Source organism: Salmo salar, chromosome ssa12 (genome assembly GCF_905237065.1).
Source record: "Salmo salar chromosome ssa12, Ssal_v3.1, whole genome shotgun sequence".
Taxonomy (NCBI): Eukaryota; Metazoa; Chordata; class Actinopteri; order Salmoniformes; family Salmonidae; genus Salmo; species Salmo salar.
Window position 1 is genome coordinate 61,702,391 of NC_059453.1, and position 15,059 is coordinate 61,717,449.

Here is a 15,059-nt window from a genome sequence, read left to right on the forward strand (position 1 = left end):
CGCGCACTCCGCCCACAAATGCAGCAACATCAAATCTAATTTTATTGGTCACATGCCTCGTAAACAACAGGTGTGGACTGACAGTGAAAAGTTTATGTTTTACGTGAACTTCCCAACCATGCAGAGAGAAGGAAACTAGAGAAAGTAAAACAAGTAATAATACATGTAATAATAGATACACCATGAGTAACAATAACTTGGATACAAAGGGTAGCTATACCAAGTTGATGTGTCAAAAAAAGTTATTGCAAAAAGGCTCACTACGGATATTTGGTTAACTATTTAACTATTTAGCAGTCTTATTGCTTGGGGGTTGAAGCTGTTCAGGGTCCTGTTGGTTCCATACTTGGTGTAGTCTATGACTTGGGCGCTGGAGTTTTTTATTTATTTTTTATTTAGGGCCTTCCTCTGACACCACCTGGCATAGATGTCCTGGATGGCAGGGAGCTCCTTCCCAGTGATGCCAAGTTGTGATGCAGCCAGTCATGGTACAGCTCTATAACTTTTATTTTATATTTTTTATTTATCCTTTATTTAATTGTTTTCCTTTCTTATTGGAGGATCTGATGGCCCATGCCAAACCTTTTTAGCCTTCTGAGGAGGAGGAGGAGTTGTCGTGCCCTCTTCGTGACTGTGTTGGTGTGTTTGGACCATTATAAATCCTTAGTGATGTGGACACCGAGGAACTTGAAGCTCTCAACCTGCTCCACTGCAGCCCCGTTGATGTGAACTGGGGTGTGCTCGGGCCCTCCGTTTCCTGTAGTCCACAATCAGCTCCTTTGTCTTGCTGTCGTTGAGGGAGAGGTTGTTGTCCTGGCACCACACTGCCCTCCTCCCTATATGCTTTCTCATCGTCAACTTTGAACAGGGAGTACAGGATGAGACTAAGCAGGCACCCCCGAGGGGCCCCCTTGTTGAAGGTCAGTGTGGCATATGTGTTGTTGGCTACCCTCACCACCTGGTGGCGTCCTGTCAGGGAGTCCAGGATCCAGTTGTAGAGGGAGGTGTTCAGTCCCAAGTTCCTTAGCTTAGTGATGAGCTTGGAGGGCACCATTGTTGTTTAACGCTGAGCTGTAGTCAATGAACAGCACAAGGGTGTTGTCATGACTTTAGGGATCCCCATTGTTCCCGTGGCTGTGCCCTTCCCCGTTCATGCCTTAGACAGTCGATCATTAGGGTCAGGGTTGATTAGGGAGGCCACCGCTCCTCTGGGTATGGTGACACAGGGGGGTCACAAGGAGAGAATTAGTCTCTTCCTCATTGACTCTCCTGCGTTTCCCGTGGTGCTAGGCCTACCCTGGTTAGCTTGTCATGACCCCACTGTTTCTTGGCAACGGAGGGCTCTAACGGGGTGGTCGCGAGAGTGCTCGGGGAGGTGTTTAGGGGTTTCCGTTGGTGCTACTACGGTGGAAAGTCCAGACCAGGTCTCCACCGTGTGCATTCCCCCTGAATATGCCGATTTGGCTCTCGCCTTCTTCAAAAAGAAGGCGACTCAATTACCACCCCATCGACGGGGCGATTGTGCGATAAATCTCCTGGTAGACGCTGCACTTCCCAGGAGTCACGTGTATCCCCTCTCACAGGCGGAGATGTATAGAATATGGAAACATATGACATATGGAAACATATGTCTCCGAATCCCTGGGTCAGGGGTACATTCGGTCCTCCACTTCACCCGCCTCCTCAAGTTTATTTTTTTGTGAGGAAGAAGGAGGGAGGTCTGCGCACGTGTATCGACTACTGAGGCCTAAATCAGATCACGGTGAGATACAGTTACCCGCTACCTCTTATCGCCACGGCGATTGAGTCAATGCACGGGGCGCGCTTCTTCACCAAACTAGATCTCAGGAGTGCTTACAACCTGGTGCGTATCCGGGAGGGAGACGAGTGGAAGACGGCGTTCAGTACGACCTCAGGGCATTATGAGTACCTCGTCATGCCGTAGGGGTTGATGAATGCTCCATTAGTCTTTCAAGCCTTTGTAGACGAGATTTTCAGGGACCTGCACGGGCAGGGTGTAGTGGTGTATATTGATGACATTCTGATATAATCCGCTACACGCCCCGAGCATGTGTCCCTGGTGCGCAGGGTGCTTGGTCGACTGTTGGAGCATGACCTGTACGTCAAGGCTGAGAAATGCCTGTTCTTCCAGCAGTCCGTCCCCTTCCTAGGGTACCGCATTTCCACCTCGGGGGTGGAGATGGAGAGTGACCACATTTCAGCCTTGCGTAATTGGCCGACTCCCACCACGGTATAGGAAGTGCAGCGGTTCCTAGGGTTTGCAAATTACTACCGGAGGTTTATCCGGGGTTTTGGTCAGGTAGCGGCTCCCATTACCTTACTGCTGAAGGGGGGCCCGGTACGTTTGCAGTGGTCGGCTGAGGCGGACAGGGCTTTTGGTCACCTGAGGGCTCTGTTTACCTCGGCTGGCCCATTCGGATCCCTCTTTGGCGTTCATAGTGGAAGTGGATGCGTCCGAGGCTGGGATAGGAGCCGTGCTCTCTCAGAGCTTGGGTACGCCACTGAAGCTCCGCCCCTGTGCCTTCTTCTCGAAGAAGCTCAGCCCGGCAGAGCGAAACTATGACGTGGGGGACCGGGAGCTGTTGGCTGTCGTCAAGGCTCTGAAGGCATGGAGATATTGGCTTGAGGGGGCTAAACACCCTTTTCTCATCTGGACTGACCACCGCAACCTGGAGTACATCCGGGCAGCGAGGAGATTGAACCCTCTCCAGGCAAGGTGGGCCATGTTTTTCACTCGTTTAGTTTTTTCCCTTTCCTACAGACCGGGTTCCCAAAACGTGAAGACAGACGCACTGTCCCGACTGTATGACACAGAGGAGCGGCCCATGGATCCCACTCCCATAATCCCAGCATCCTGCCTGGTGGCGCCGGTAGAGTGGGAGCTGGACGCGGACATTGAGCAGGCGTTACGTGCAGAGCCCACTCCCCTCCAATGTCCCGCTGGGCGTCTGTACGTTCCATCTGCTGTCCATGACCGGTTGATCTATTGGGCTCACATGTCACCCTCCTCTGGTCATCCTGGGATCGGTCGGACGGTGCGTTGTTTGGTTGGGAAGTACTGGTGGCCTACATTGGCCAAGGACATGAGGATTTATGTTTCCTCCTGCTCGGTGTGCCCCCAGTGTAAGGCTCCTAGGCACCTGCCCAGAGGGAAGCTACACCCCTTACCCGTTCCACAGCGGCCTTGGTCGCACCTGTCGGTGGATTTTCTTACCTACCTCCCCCCTCACAGGGAAACACCACGATCCTGGTCATTGTGGATCGGTTCTCTAAGTCCTGCCGTCTCCTCCCTCTGCCCGGTCTCCCTACGGCCCTACAGACTACGGAGGCCTTGTTACGCACGTCTTCCGGCACTACGGGGTGCCTGAGGATATAGTGTCTGATCGAGGTCCCCAGTTCAGTTCGAGGGTCTGGAAGGCGTTCATGGAACATCTGGGGGTCTCGATCAGCCTTACCTCGGGGTTTCATCCCGAGAGTAATGGGCAGGTGGAGAGAGTGAACCAGGATGTGGGCAGGTTTCTGCGGTCATATTGCCAGGATTGGCCAGGGGAGTGGGCAGCGTTCGTGCCCTGGGCCGAGATGGCTCAGAACTTGCTCTGCCACTCCTCCACTAACCTCTCCCCCTTCCAGTGCGTACTGGGGTACCAGCCGGTTCTGGCGCCTTGGCATCAGAGTCAGACCGAGGCTCCTGCGGCAGACGACTGGTTCAGGCACGCGGAGGAGACATGGGACGCTGCCCATGTTCACCTCCAGCAGGCCGTGTTGCGCCAGAAAGCCAGCGCAGACCGTCACCGCAGTGAGACCCCGGTGTTCGCACCGGGGGACCGGGTCTGGCTCTCGACCCGGAACCTGCCCCTCCGCCTGCCCTGTCGGAAGCTGGGTCCGCGGTTTGTGGGGCCATTTAAAGTCCTGAGGACAGTGAACGAGGTTTGTTATAGGTTACAGCTTCCCCCTGATTACCGTATTAACCCCTCGTTCCATGTGTCTCTCCTCAGGCCGGTGGTGATTGGCCCGCTCCAGGAGTCTGAGGTGCAGGAGGTTCCTCTGCCCCCTCTGGACATTGAGGGGGCCCCGGCGTACTCCATTCACTCTATACTGGATTCGAGGCGTTGGGCGAGGGGCCTTCAGTACCTCGTGGAGTGGGAGGGGTACGGTACGGAGGAGAGGTGCTGGGTTCCGGTGGAGGACGTGTTGGACCCTTCAATGCTGCGGGAGTTCCACCGTCTCCGTCCGGAACGCCCCGTGCCTCACCCTCCGGGTCTTCCCCGAGGCCAGCGTCGGCGCGCTGCTGGAGCCGCGCGTCAAGGGGGGGTACTGTCACGACTTCCGCCGTAGTCGGGTCCTCTCCTTGTTCGGGCGGTGCTCGTCGGTCGACGTTGCCGGTCTTCTAGCCATCATCAATCCACTTTTCATTTTCCATGTGTTTTGTCTTGTTTTTCTTCACACCTGGTTTCAATTCCCTCAATTACTTGTTGTGTATTTAACTCTCTGTTCCCCCCCATGTCTTTGTGTGGGATTGTTTATTGTAAGTGCTTGTGCACGTATTGACTGGTGTGCAACGGGTTTTGTACCCATGTCTTGTTATTGTTATGCCGTTGGTTTTACTATTAAACTGCTCCAGCTATTACCTAGGTCTGCTCTCCTGCGTCTGACTTCCCTGCCACCGGTTATGCACCCCTTACAGGTGTTCCTTTTGTCCAAGTGGGAAAGGGCAGTGTGGAGTGCAATAGAGATTGTGACATCTGTGGATCTGTTGGGGCTCTATGCAAATTGGAGTGGCTCCAGGGTGTCTGGGATGATGGTGTTGATGTGAGCCATGACCAGGCTTTAAAAGAATGGAGTAAAGGTGATCTAGAGTTTCACCTCTAGTTGCACAGGTGACATGCTGGCAGAAATCAGTTAAAACGGATTTCAGTTTTCCTGCATTAAAATCCCCGGCCACCAAGAGTGCCGCCTCTGGGTGAGGTATTTCCTATTTAGTTATGGCCCTATACAGCTCATTGAGTGTGGTCTTAGTGCCAGCATCGGTTTGTGGCAGTAAATAGACAGCTAAGAGAATTATAGATGAAAACTCTCTTGATAAATATTATGGTCTACAGATTATCATGAGGTGTTCTAACGCAGGCGGGCAGAACATTGAGACTTCCTTAATATTAGAGATTGCGAACCAGCTGTTGTTAACAAAGATACACACACCACCCCCCTTGAGTTTACCGCTGCCGCTCTGTCCTGCCGATGTAAAACCAGCTAGAATATGATCAATTTACTTGTTCAGCCAAGTTTCCGAGAAGCATAGGACATTACAGTTCTTCAGGTCCCATCTTCAGGTCTCCAGTGATTTTTATATTTGCCAATAGAACAGATGGTTGTGGCTGTTTATTTTCTCCTCCGCGTAGTTTCATCAGGGTACCCGCATGTTGGCCTCTATATCGCCGTCTCTTTCTCTTCCACCTGTTGGGATTAGGGCCTGGTCTGGGGTGAGCAGTATGTCCTGTGCCGCCGACTCGTTGAAATATAAATCTTCATACAAATTGAGGTTAGTGATCGCTGTTCTGATGTCCAGAAACTTTTTAAGGTTATAGGAAACGATGGGCGGAAACATTATGTACAAGAAGTGTTAAGATCAGCGCAAACAAAACACACAAAACAGCAGAATTGGTCAAGATCCCGTAAAACGGCCTCTATACATTCCAGCGCTTTTGAATATCAAAACAATCAACTTCTCATTGAACTACCTTAGATTTGTACATAATGAGTCCGTAACAATTGTTTGATATTGTTGACCTATATTTAGATTATCATAAAAGACTAGAATATGGTTAAAATGTAATTACTCCAATGAGACTTATATAGATTCCCAAAAATATAAACATTTGTTTTGTGACATTTAATTCTAATTTCCCCTTTATTCCGGAATGGAGTAGAGTTACATGAGTTCAGGTCGTCCTTTTTGCAATCTCCTAATAACATTTAAATCACTAAAACAAAGCAGTCTTTGTGTGTGTGTGTGTGTGTGTGTGTGTGTGTGTTCCATCTGTATGTAAAGTCGCAAATGCCAACTAATTCACTTAACATTCCTGTCTCATGCTGTTTGAAAAATGTGTATTGTGTATCTTTTTATAAGTCTGAGATTGTGCTTTTGGAAGGTGAAGAACATTTAAAAAAAAACACTTTAAACTTTTAAGAGCAAACTAACTTCAAAGTTCTTTGGCTTTAGATATTGTCATGGTAACTGAGAGCCAGTCCTGTTATAAATCTTCCTGGTCATATGAGAACGATTTCTGGATTAAGGGCACACTGGCCAGCCATTACAGCCATAGCAAGGTTATTTTCAATCACAAACAGGTTTTTGTTAAACTGTAGACCACATGCTGTTATTAGCGGCTGTTATGAGGCTCACATGAAACTTCTAAAACGTATATTATACAGCAGGTAAGTATCTTCACCAGACATCTGGGAAGGATACCCATCAACATAAATTTGCTTCCAGTGTGTTTCCACTCAGAGGCTTTTATTGATAAAATGTCACATTTACTTAAGTATAAAAGATTGTCAACATAAATAATTACATCAATAAAATATAATGTTCAGCAGGTACAGTACAAAATACAATGTTTTGTCATGCCCAATAGAAGACAAAAAAACACTTAAATAAAATGTACAATTTGTTATAAAAAATACATACTGAGAATTAAATAATACATCAGGTTTTAATTTATATATGTATATAAAAAGACTATATCTTATACTCTAAAAAGATGTCTGCTCAGCTATAATGTCAGTAAAAAGGTTGGAGGTGCTCCAGTAGTTCTTGGTCCTGGAGTTTGAACATCAGAATGTCAGATTTAAGTGCATAGTTTCAGAACTATAAGAGCGACAGTGGTAACATCATCAGAGACAATCCTCATCACTAGGCCTAGACCCCTCAAACTCAACTCTGGACTTCGAAGCAAGTGCCACTGCATTTATTAATTGTTCCCCTCTAATCAAGGATTGATTTAGACCTGGGACACCAGGTGTGTGCAATTAATTATCAGGTAGAACAGAAAAACAGCAGCCTCCGGACCTCATAGGGTAAGAGTTGAGTACCCTGGCTTAGACTGTCATGGGACGTAGCGGGTGAATGGGATTGGGGATGTAGTCTACTACAGGTCTACCCACTTTGAGTTAGGTTATAGAATTAACTCACAACTCTGCATATTTATAACACAGAGTACAGATGTTGAAACCAAAAAGTGCAATAATTTCATACCCATCCAGTCTAAACTCAGGTGAAGCCTATTTAGTAAATAATCTCTCTGGTTTGAACTGTATCACAACTCATCACTAGAGGGCGCTGTGACACCAAACAAACAGGGATGGATAAAGCGAATGACCTGCCCGAGAAATGCAATTGGAAAAATGTACTTGTAGGTAGTAGTGTAGTAGGGAATGCATCTGAAATGGCACCCTATTCCCTACAAAGGGTGCCATTTGGGATGCAGTTAGGGTGAATTTTGCATGTATTGGCCATTTAGTGTCCAGCACTTTGGGCAGCTCTTCCGTTCTTCTTCTATTCCTCTCTTTTCTCCTCATCTTGCTTTTCCTCTCGATCCTCACCCATTGGTCAATATTCCCGACTTCAGGGTGTGTTGGACTGGGCAGTGCCCTCTCATACATTGTCACAGATCAGGGTGCCCTCTGGGCTTGTGTGTGATGATGTTGGCATGCCACTCTCATTCACACACCAGCAGTGACCGCGGTGCATGCCCCGAGACGACCGACACTGCCACACAGAGATAAAGCCAATTAGAGATGTGCAGTTTTGTATAGGACACAACAACGACACTCAAACACATACACACAAACATTTCTGACCAGGTATCGAGTCCAGCCTGCAACTAAAGATTGAGTTGGTCCACTGAACTCCTACTTCGGCAAGGTTACTCATCATCCAAGCATAGTTTGGCGAACCACCTCTGCTATACATGCATAAACTAGTCTGCTTCTAAACCTACCTGTTTCTTTCTGAAGAAACCACGCTTGTCACAGTTGGGCATATAGATATCGCCACGGTCTGACTGGAAGACCATGGGCTCAAGACCTTTAAGTACAGTGTTCAGCAGCTTACGACACGGAGCCTAGAGAGAGACGGAGAGAGAGTGGGTTTTCATTATTAAAACCCCCGCCCCTATCTCAGGTGCACATTTTATTGTCTTTCAATTCTATCGCTTAACACAATCCTTCACACATTTAGAAGTACAACATGTCCTCATTGTGAAATGTCTTAAGTAAGGGATTTCACCTTCTCCAGGTCTTCAGTGGGTGTCGGGAGTGTGGCTGGAAAAAATACATGACAACAGCTTTAGCATAGTAATGGATTACATTACCACAGTAACTGATTAGTGAAATATCTGATTAATGCAGTGGCAGAGACAAACCAGTAGGTAGAGTCACATATCATGTTCACAGATTGGCATTAATAACAGGTTGTAGAGTAAAATTACCAGCTGCTGGTGAGGTTAACATGACGTAACTGGGATTATTTAAGAGAAGAACATTTCCCACACACAAAACAAATGAATTCCTGGTGGAGTCTGAGCATAGATTTATTTGAAAGAAATCCTAAGTCTTGTGGCTGAGTTTGGAGCACTGCATACTGATCTTGGCTCTGTCTCCAATGTAAACTACTGTCAGTGCCAATTGTGTGCTGCATTACGACCTAGCTGTATTTCTTACTTCTGATGAAGCTACACATTTTCCACTTCCACAGGCCAATACAATCTCACAATCGGGACCTTTCTTATCACAACAAAGTCATCAGAGCAACATGTATTTATTTGTCTAAGATATACAGCGCTGGCGTCATCTCTATACCCTGACAAGGATAAACTCTGGGCCCTTGTTATACAGCCTATAACTAGGTCAAGTGAACTATCTGCAAAAGCTCAATTTAGCATTGATTTTAGTTACAGTTTACAGTACCCCCTCCTCCATCCCACCAGATGTAACTGAGTGGCATCTCCCTCTCTGCTGTAGTAGGTGTCTTACCTTTGGGCTGGGGACTCTCAGAAGGGCTGGGTTCACTGGCATTGCCGCAGACTCCCCTGCCCTGCAGAAGGGCCTGGAGGGGGCTGGGGTCTCCCAGTGGTGGGGCACAGCGGAGTCCTCGGGCACAGCTCAGGGTGTAGACCCCACAGGGCTCCCCCAGGAACAGGACGGTGGTGCTGAGCTCCCCAGACTGTTGCCTCTCGTTGGGGGCTCTAGCCCCCTGTAAGCCCTTACTGGAGGGACTCCTTCCTCTGAGAGGGGGAAGCCGGGAGGCTAGCGTCCACGGGCTGGAGAGGGCAAGCTGGAGGAAGAGCAGGGCCAGAAGGTCAGGGTACAGAAGCATGTTTCCCTCAAGATACACGTGGTCCACCAACAAAAGTTAAGTAATAGTCCAGGAGGTTCCTATTTGTTTCAATGCCAGATAGTGAGTTTCAATGTCAGGTAGGCTGTTGTCTGAGGTTTGTTCTTATTCAGCTCAGTTCCAGTTGTTGGTTGGGAGACGCGAGGCAGAGTGGATAGGAATCCCCTCCAGCTACAACAGAGCGATAATGAAGCAGACAGACACCACGGACAGCGGCTTTTAAAGAGCCAAAAGGTGGAGGGAGAGGGAGGGGGAAGGAAGAGGGAGAGAGGAATATTAGTCTCCCCTCTCATTTCCAGATTGCTGAACACACCCCCACTTCCCCTTGTCTCTGACACACACACCTTTCCTTTACCAGTGCCTGCTGGTGAAATAGGGTTAGCTGTAACCCCATCATGAATGTGTCATTATTGCTGTGTCATATTCAGCATTATTGTTTTTCCACCGGGAATACATTTGATTTATATGTTTTGCAAGTAAGCATTACTGACACATTTAAAATGACAGGCTGGTGATGAGAACATTTGTTTATAGAAAACATATATGTTTGATTAAGTGTCCTCTTCTGTGTATACAAACTGAGAATAACCCTTGTACATACTTCACCTGTGCTTTGATGGTTATTGATGAAGAAGCCTGATAATGAATTTGGACAGGTTCCAACAGCAATCTTGTTAAACCGTTGCATCAGGCACTGGTCTAAATCCTATTCATTTACTGTACTTTACGACTGAACACCTGAGCTGTTTGAAATGTGGGCTACCGTCTTTGGAACTTTGGAATGTACAGTCAAACACCAAAGGAATTCTAATCAAGGCATTAGTCACTCACATCCAAAGTTTAATGACCCCATTAAATGGAATGTTTGCATTTGCAGTTGCCATGGCTTAGCTTAAAATAACAAATAATGAACACAAAAGAGTAGTTTAATGACGTAAAAGTGCACGTTCATACTTTGATCAGAGAGACATTGACGGAGAGGGTGCCGGAGTGCCACTTAACATAGGGGACTTTGGCTGACTAAGCCAAACATGATTCATTCTTCCATGACAGGAAATGCATTCCTCTGTGTGTGTGTGTGTGTGTGTGTGTGTCATGATAATGGACTAGTGAAGAATTTTGTAGGAAGACCACCTCTTTAAAAATTACTTATTTTAGGAAAAAACACTGCTGTTTAATGCTGAAGCCAATCTGGCAACGAATATGTAAAAGCAAGAAACATTTGCTGTCAGTCCTGTATTCCCAGTTCACGATACGAACTCTGTTCGGTTCAAATGTTTCACAATCAAGATTTATTTTTTATTTTTTTAGCTATGGAAGCCCTCCCTTTCCACACCTAACAATTAGTAACCCACCCCAAAACTCAGGATTCATCCTTCTAAAAAAAGATACGGCTCCGCCCCATAATTAGGCTCCTTTATAGTTTTACAGTCATCTCAAATTCTCTCTTGCGCACTCACACACACGTTTCATTTATATATATATAAGACAAATGTTCACTGTCAAGTGTAGCCAACTCAATTTAGATAATTATGCTCTCTGAAAAATAGCCTATAGCCTAAAATAAACAGCTACAGTAGAGTACTTTATAGATTGCCGGAAACAAATGTTTTCGGTATCATGATGTCATTAGAACGCGCCATTTGCACTCAGCGGAATTTGTTTTGATGGAGCTGGAGAGCGCGTACGGGAAATTTGTAAACAACAAGGAATTTGGCCACAGATGAAAGGCAGTAACTTAACTATAAGGTGTGCAACTTTTAGTCTGTGTGTGTTTTATAAATAAACAAGAAGTTACCGGACGTGTGAGAGGATGTCCTGCGTACGGACAGAACTCTTCCTCACTGTGTGTGTGGTTGAGAAGTACTTGATGTGGATAGCTAGCTAACCTACGGCTACAGTAGCTAACAGTATTTATTTCCCTGCAGGTGTTGGCAGCTGGAGCTAGATAGCTGGCTAGTTCGCTCTAGACTAGTAACATTTGATATGTGTCATAAATTGCTAGCTAACTAGGTATATTGTGTATTAACTAGGTAATACGCCGTACATGACATGTGTTATTATTAGACACCCTCGTACAAGCTACTTCGGGCATTTTATTTTTCAGTTTGATTTCGATCCAACTGAACCAAACAAATGCAAAACCAACATCCTAGTCCATAACTATTCAGCCTGCTATTCATAGGCAGCTGCCACTTCAAAAACGTATATGAGAGTAGGGTAGAGGATCAACACCTCAAGGTTCCTGTTTCTGTCCTCAGGTAAGCGATGGACGACATCAACCTCCATTACCGTTTTCTGAACTGGAGACGGAGGATCCGGGAGATTCGCGAGGTGGGGGCTGTACGGTACCGTGAGAGGTTCAAGAGGATGCTGAGAGACGGAGACGTGTTAAGGTGGGGATGAAAACTGTCAAGTGTAGGATGATGAATGAGGGATTGCATTTAATTCCTTTATTTTCCAGAAGGAATATCAGTTGTGGTAAGTCAGATAAGATCAAGATACATAGTGTATAAACATATAAACAGCAACATTCATACATAAAAATATATAATGACACTAGCCAAAACAGGGTTCCTCTATCCTGGTTCTGGGCAGGGAATGTAAAGAGAAGGAACAGTCAGAGCCTGGTTTCCCAACAATGGCAGAAGATGTAAAATGTGTTTCCAAAAACACAAAGCAGAGAGAACGGTGGCTAAGTGCGTTGTTGGAGCATGTGTTGATGCTGATAGTATGGAAAGAAAGGGAGCGCTGCTCTCGGATCAGCTTTATCCATTCAAATCTTACCTTAACATTCACAGTACTGAAAACGGATCAGCTCCTATTACAACTTACAGCTGCAAATATTGAGGCGGCTTATTCTAATGCTTACCCAATAAAAATTCACAAAATCACCTATTTGGCACATCATTGCACACATGTTAGGCCAGTGATTCCCAACCAGAGGTACTAGGACCCCTGGGGGTACATGAGAAGACTCATGACACTATAGGCTTACTGGTAAAATGCACATGAGAGGCTACTCTGGGCAGAGCGAAATTCAGTTCGTAGTACAGCATATATATTGAGACAAATATATATATATATATATATCGAGAGAGAGAGACAAATTACAGACAGTATCCTACAAGTAGCAAAATATAACTCAATTGATTGAACATGAAACGTATTTCATTATGATTGAAATAGGCCTATATCCTACTGTTTATTTTAATGCAGTCATCTTGGTTTCCATTTGAAGCATTTTATACGTCCCTTGTTTGTATCATTTGCAAAGACATTGGCAGCTTTTTATTTATGGTCAACTTTGTTCTGAAGTTATCAGCGGTCAAAGAGAGATTGATACACCATGTGATTCTATGTTTAGCGGAGATCTTCTGTGTCTAAAGTGCCGCGGGAAGGCAAAAAAGCATTTAACGACGCACTTAGCTGTTCTACGAGTGGTCTGAGGCAGGTGTTAGATTAAGAGTGTTTTCAAGTGCAAGGTTAATAACGATGGTTTTGGGAATAAGCTCAGAGATTTAACAATGCTCTTACGGAGGTTCTAACGATTAACTTATCCTGAAGATGCTTTTTGGAAACCGGGCCCAGATCAGTCAGTCAGACACAATTTACCCACAATGAATTACGGCCCTAATATTCTCAAACACAGCCACCCTGTGGCCCTGTCCACAGAACCAAGGAATGTAAAGAGAAAGAACAGTCAGATGCGTCATAATATCTCTATCCTTGGTTCTGGGGACCCAGGCATGGTGGCCTTGTTCGAGAACATCAAATCTGTGATGCAATGTGGGTAAATTGTGACTGATGGTCTGATCTGCAAATAATAATAGGTAGTTATTATTCAAGGTGAATTGTAGATCAGGCAGTCGGTGACTGCAAGGCAGTCGAAGCCAAACAAGCCCACTGTGAGTGAAGTCTTTTGTTGCAGCCAAGTAGTAACACCGGATTCAAGTCCTTGATGAGCTGACTCAGGTGTGTTAGTTTGTACTGGGTCCTAGGCCCGTATCCACAAAGCATCTCATTAAACGTCCTAGGAATCCTGTTAAAACCTATTTTAAGACTTAAAAAACTCCCAGCTCAGAGTAGGTTGATGTTAAGACACTGCTCAGACATACTCTTAGCTAGGAGTAAAATCAACTCATAAAAGTTTATCTCAGCTGGTAATCACAATCACGGCAGTTTGAGGTACCGCAAAGGAAAGATAGTGATGACACTTATTGACATTGTTGCAAATTATGGGGAATAACCATTTGCGATGAGCCATCGCCAGCTGTGAATGGGACTGTACATCAAATGTTGAAATGGTAAAACGTTTGATATAATTTTCGCCTGACACGATCACTTTGCCTTGGCCTACTCTTAATTATTGCCTAATATATATGGCATATATATATATTTTAACAAATTTTAATGGTTGTTAAAAGCAGAATTTTAACAATATTATCGTTAAATCAACACATTCGCAATCCCGTTTAACAACTCTAAATTGCTTTTGCAAAGTAGGCATCAAGTCACTTGCCGATAATGTTGCATACAACATTGTATACTTTTGAAAGGTCTATCATTTTCATCGAACACAATCAAAGTTAACATAAGCCCTAGTAGCCAGCAGATCCAACACCTTACACTTGCTTACAGCTGCACTACACATTTCTCATCCTTATACATTTCTCATCACAGGTTTGAGGTACGTTTTCCAAGCCACATCTTGCGCCGGCTCTGCAGTTTCTTAAAACATTTTCTGGGGTAACTGTAACCAAGCATAAGCTGTCAGATCAGCTAAAGCCCTAGATGCTTTCAATTGGCAAATTTATATGCATGCACAATAGGTTCTATGCGAGCTATTTATATGCTTCCCATTCTTAAGTTTGGTTTTTGAGTCTTTTACTTTCGGTTTTGTACACCAGCTTCAAACAGCTGAAACAACAATATTTTTGCTTATGGAAAATATATTTCAGAGTGGTTTAGATGGTATAATGGTATACTATCTTATTTTGTCACATAAACTGAAATTAGGCAAACTATTAGATTATTAGCAACCAGGAAATGTCAGAGAGATTTTTGCATAGTGCAACTTTAACAACTGCAATTGCATGTGGTGCAGGAACCACTGACTCACTGCATTTTTCTATTATCAAGACACCTGCTGGTAATTCTTAACTGGTTAGGACAGCTCATGAGGTCTCCTAAATATATTTTGACTAGGAGGGACTAAAGAGGCTTCATGCATAGTTTTCAATTTTTACCCATAATAGTAGGAGTAAAATGTATATTCTCAGCACTTATGACTCATTTTCCACTTGCTTTGTGGATACGGCCCCTAGATTGATTGCTTTTAGACTCATACTTTATTTCACACTGTCCTCCTCTCCTCTCACTGTCTTGGATGACCAGTACCATCCACAAGTTAAAGAACAACTGTATGCTGTGTAGCATACACTTGAATGTTCGTTGCATACTTTCAAATACTTTTGCAAATACAATACGATTAATATAAAGTTATTTCTGAAATTCTTTTACAGTTACCAAGGGAACTCAGATGAGGTTGGCTGCTACGTGGCTCCAAGGCCGTTATCCAAAGGAAACTGCTACTTTGAGGTAGGCTCCAATACAGATTTAGTTAGGTATCCCTGACTCAGGCATT

The 15,059-nt window shown here is 45.2% G+C and overlaps 2 protein-coding genes across 2 annotated transcripts in view; one reads left to right on the forward strand and one right to left on the reverse strand.

Moving 5' to 3' along the window:
- Nucleotides 1-7,672: 7,672 nt before the first annotated feature.
- Nucleotides 7,673-9,394, reverse strand: igfbp-6a2 (insulin-like growth factor binding protein 6 paralog A2). Its single transcript, NM_001279145.1, is given in 4 exon segments — nucleotides 7,673-7,786; nucleotides 8,019-8,141; nucleotides 8,306-8,340; nucleotides 9,052-9,394. Coding segments are annotated over 4 exon segments (615 nt in total).
- Nucleotides 9,395-10,854: 1,460 nt separating this feature from the next.
- The window catches only part of LOC106565452 (SPRY domain-containing protein 3), a 55,408-nt gene continuing 51,203 nt past the window's right edge, over nucleotides 10,855-15,059 (forward strand). Inside the window, exons 1-3 of the mRNA XM_014132603.2 lie at nucleotides 10,855-11,161; nucleotides 11,674-11,808; nucleotides 14,938-15,013. Coding sequence (XP_013988078.1) covers nucleotides 11,681-11,808; nucleotides 14,938-15,013 — 204 coding nt within the window. The 5' untranslated portion in view covers nucleotides 10,855-11,161; nucleotides 11,674-11,680. The remainder of the gene's footprint in view (nucleotides 11,162-11,673; nucleotides 11,809-14,937; nucleotides 15,014-15,059) is intronic.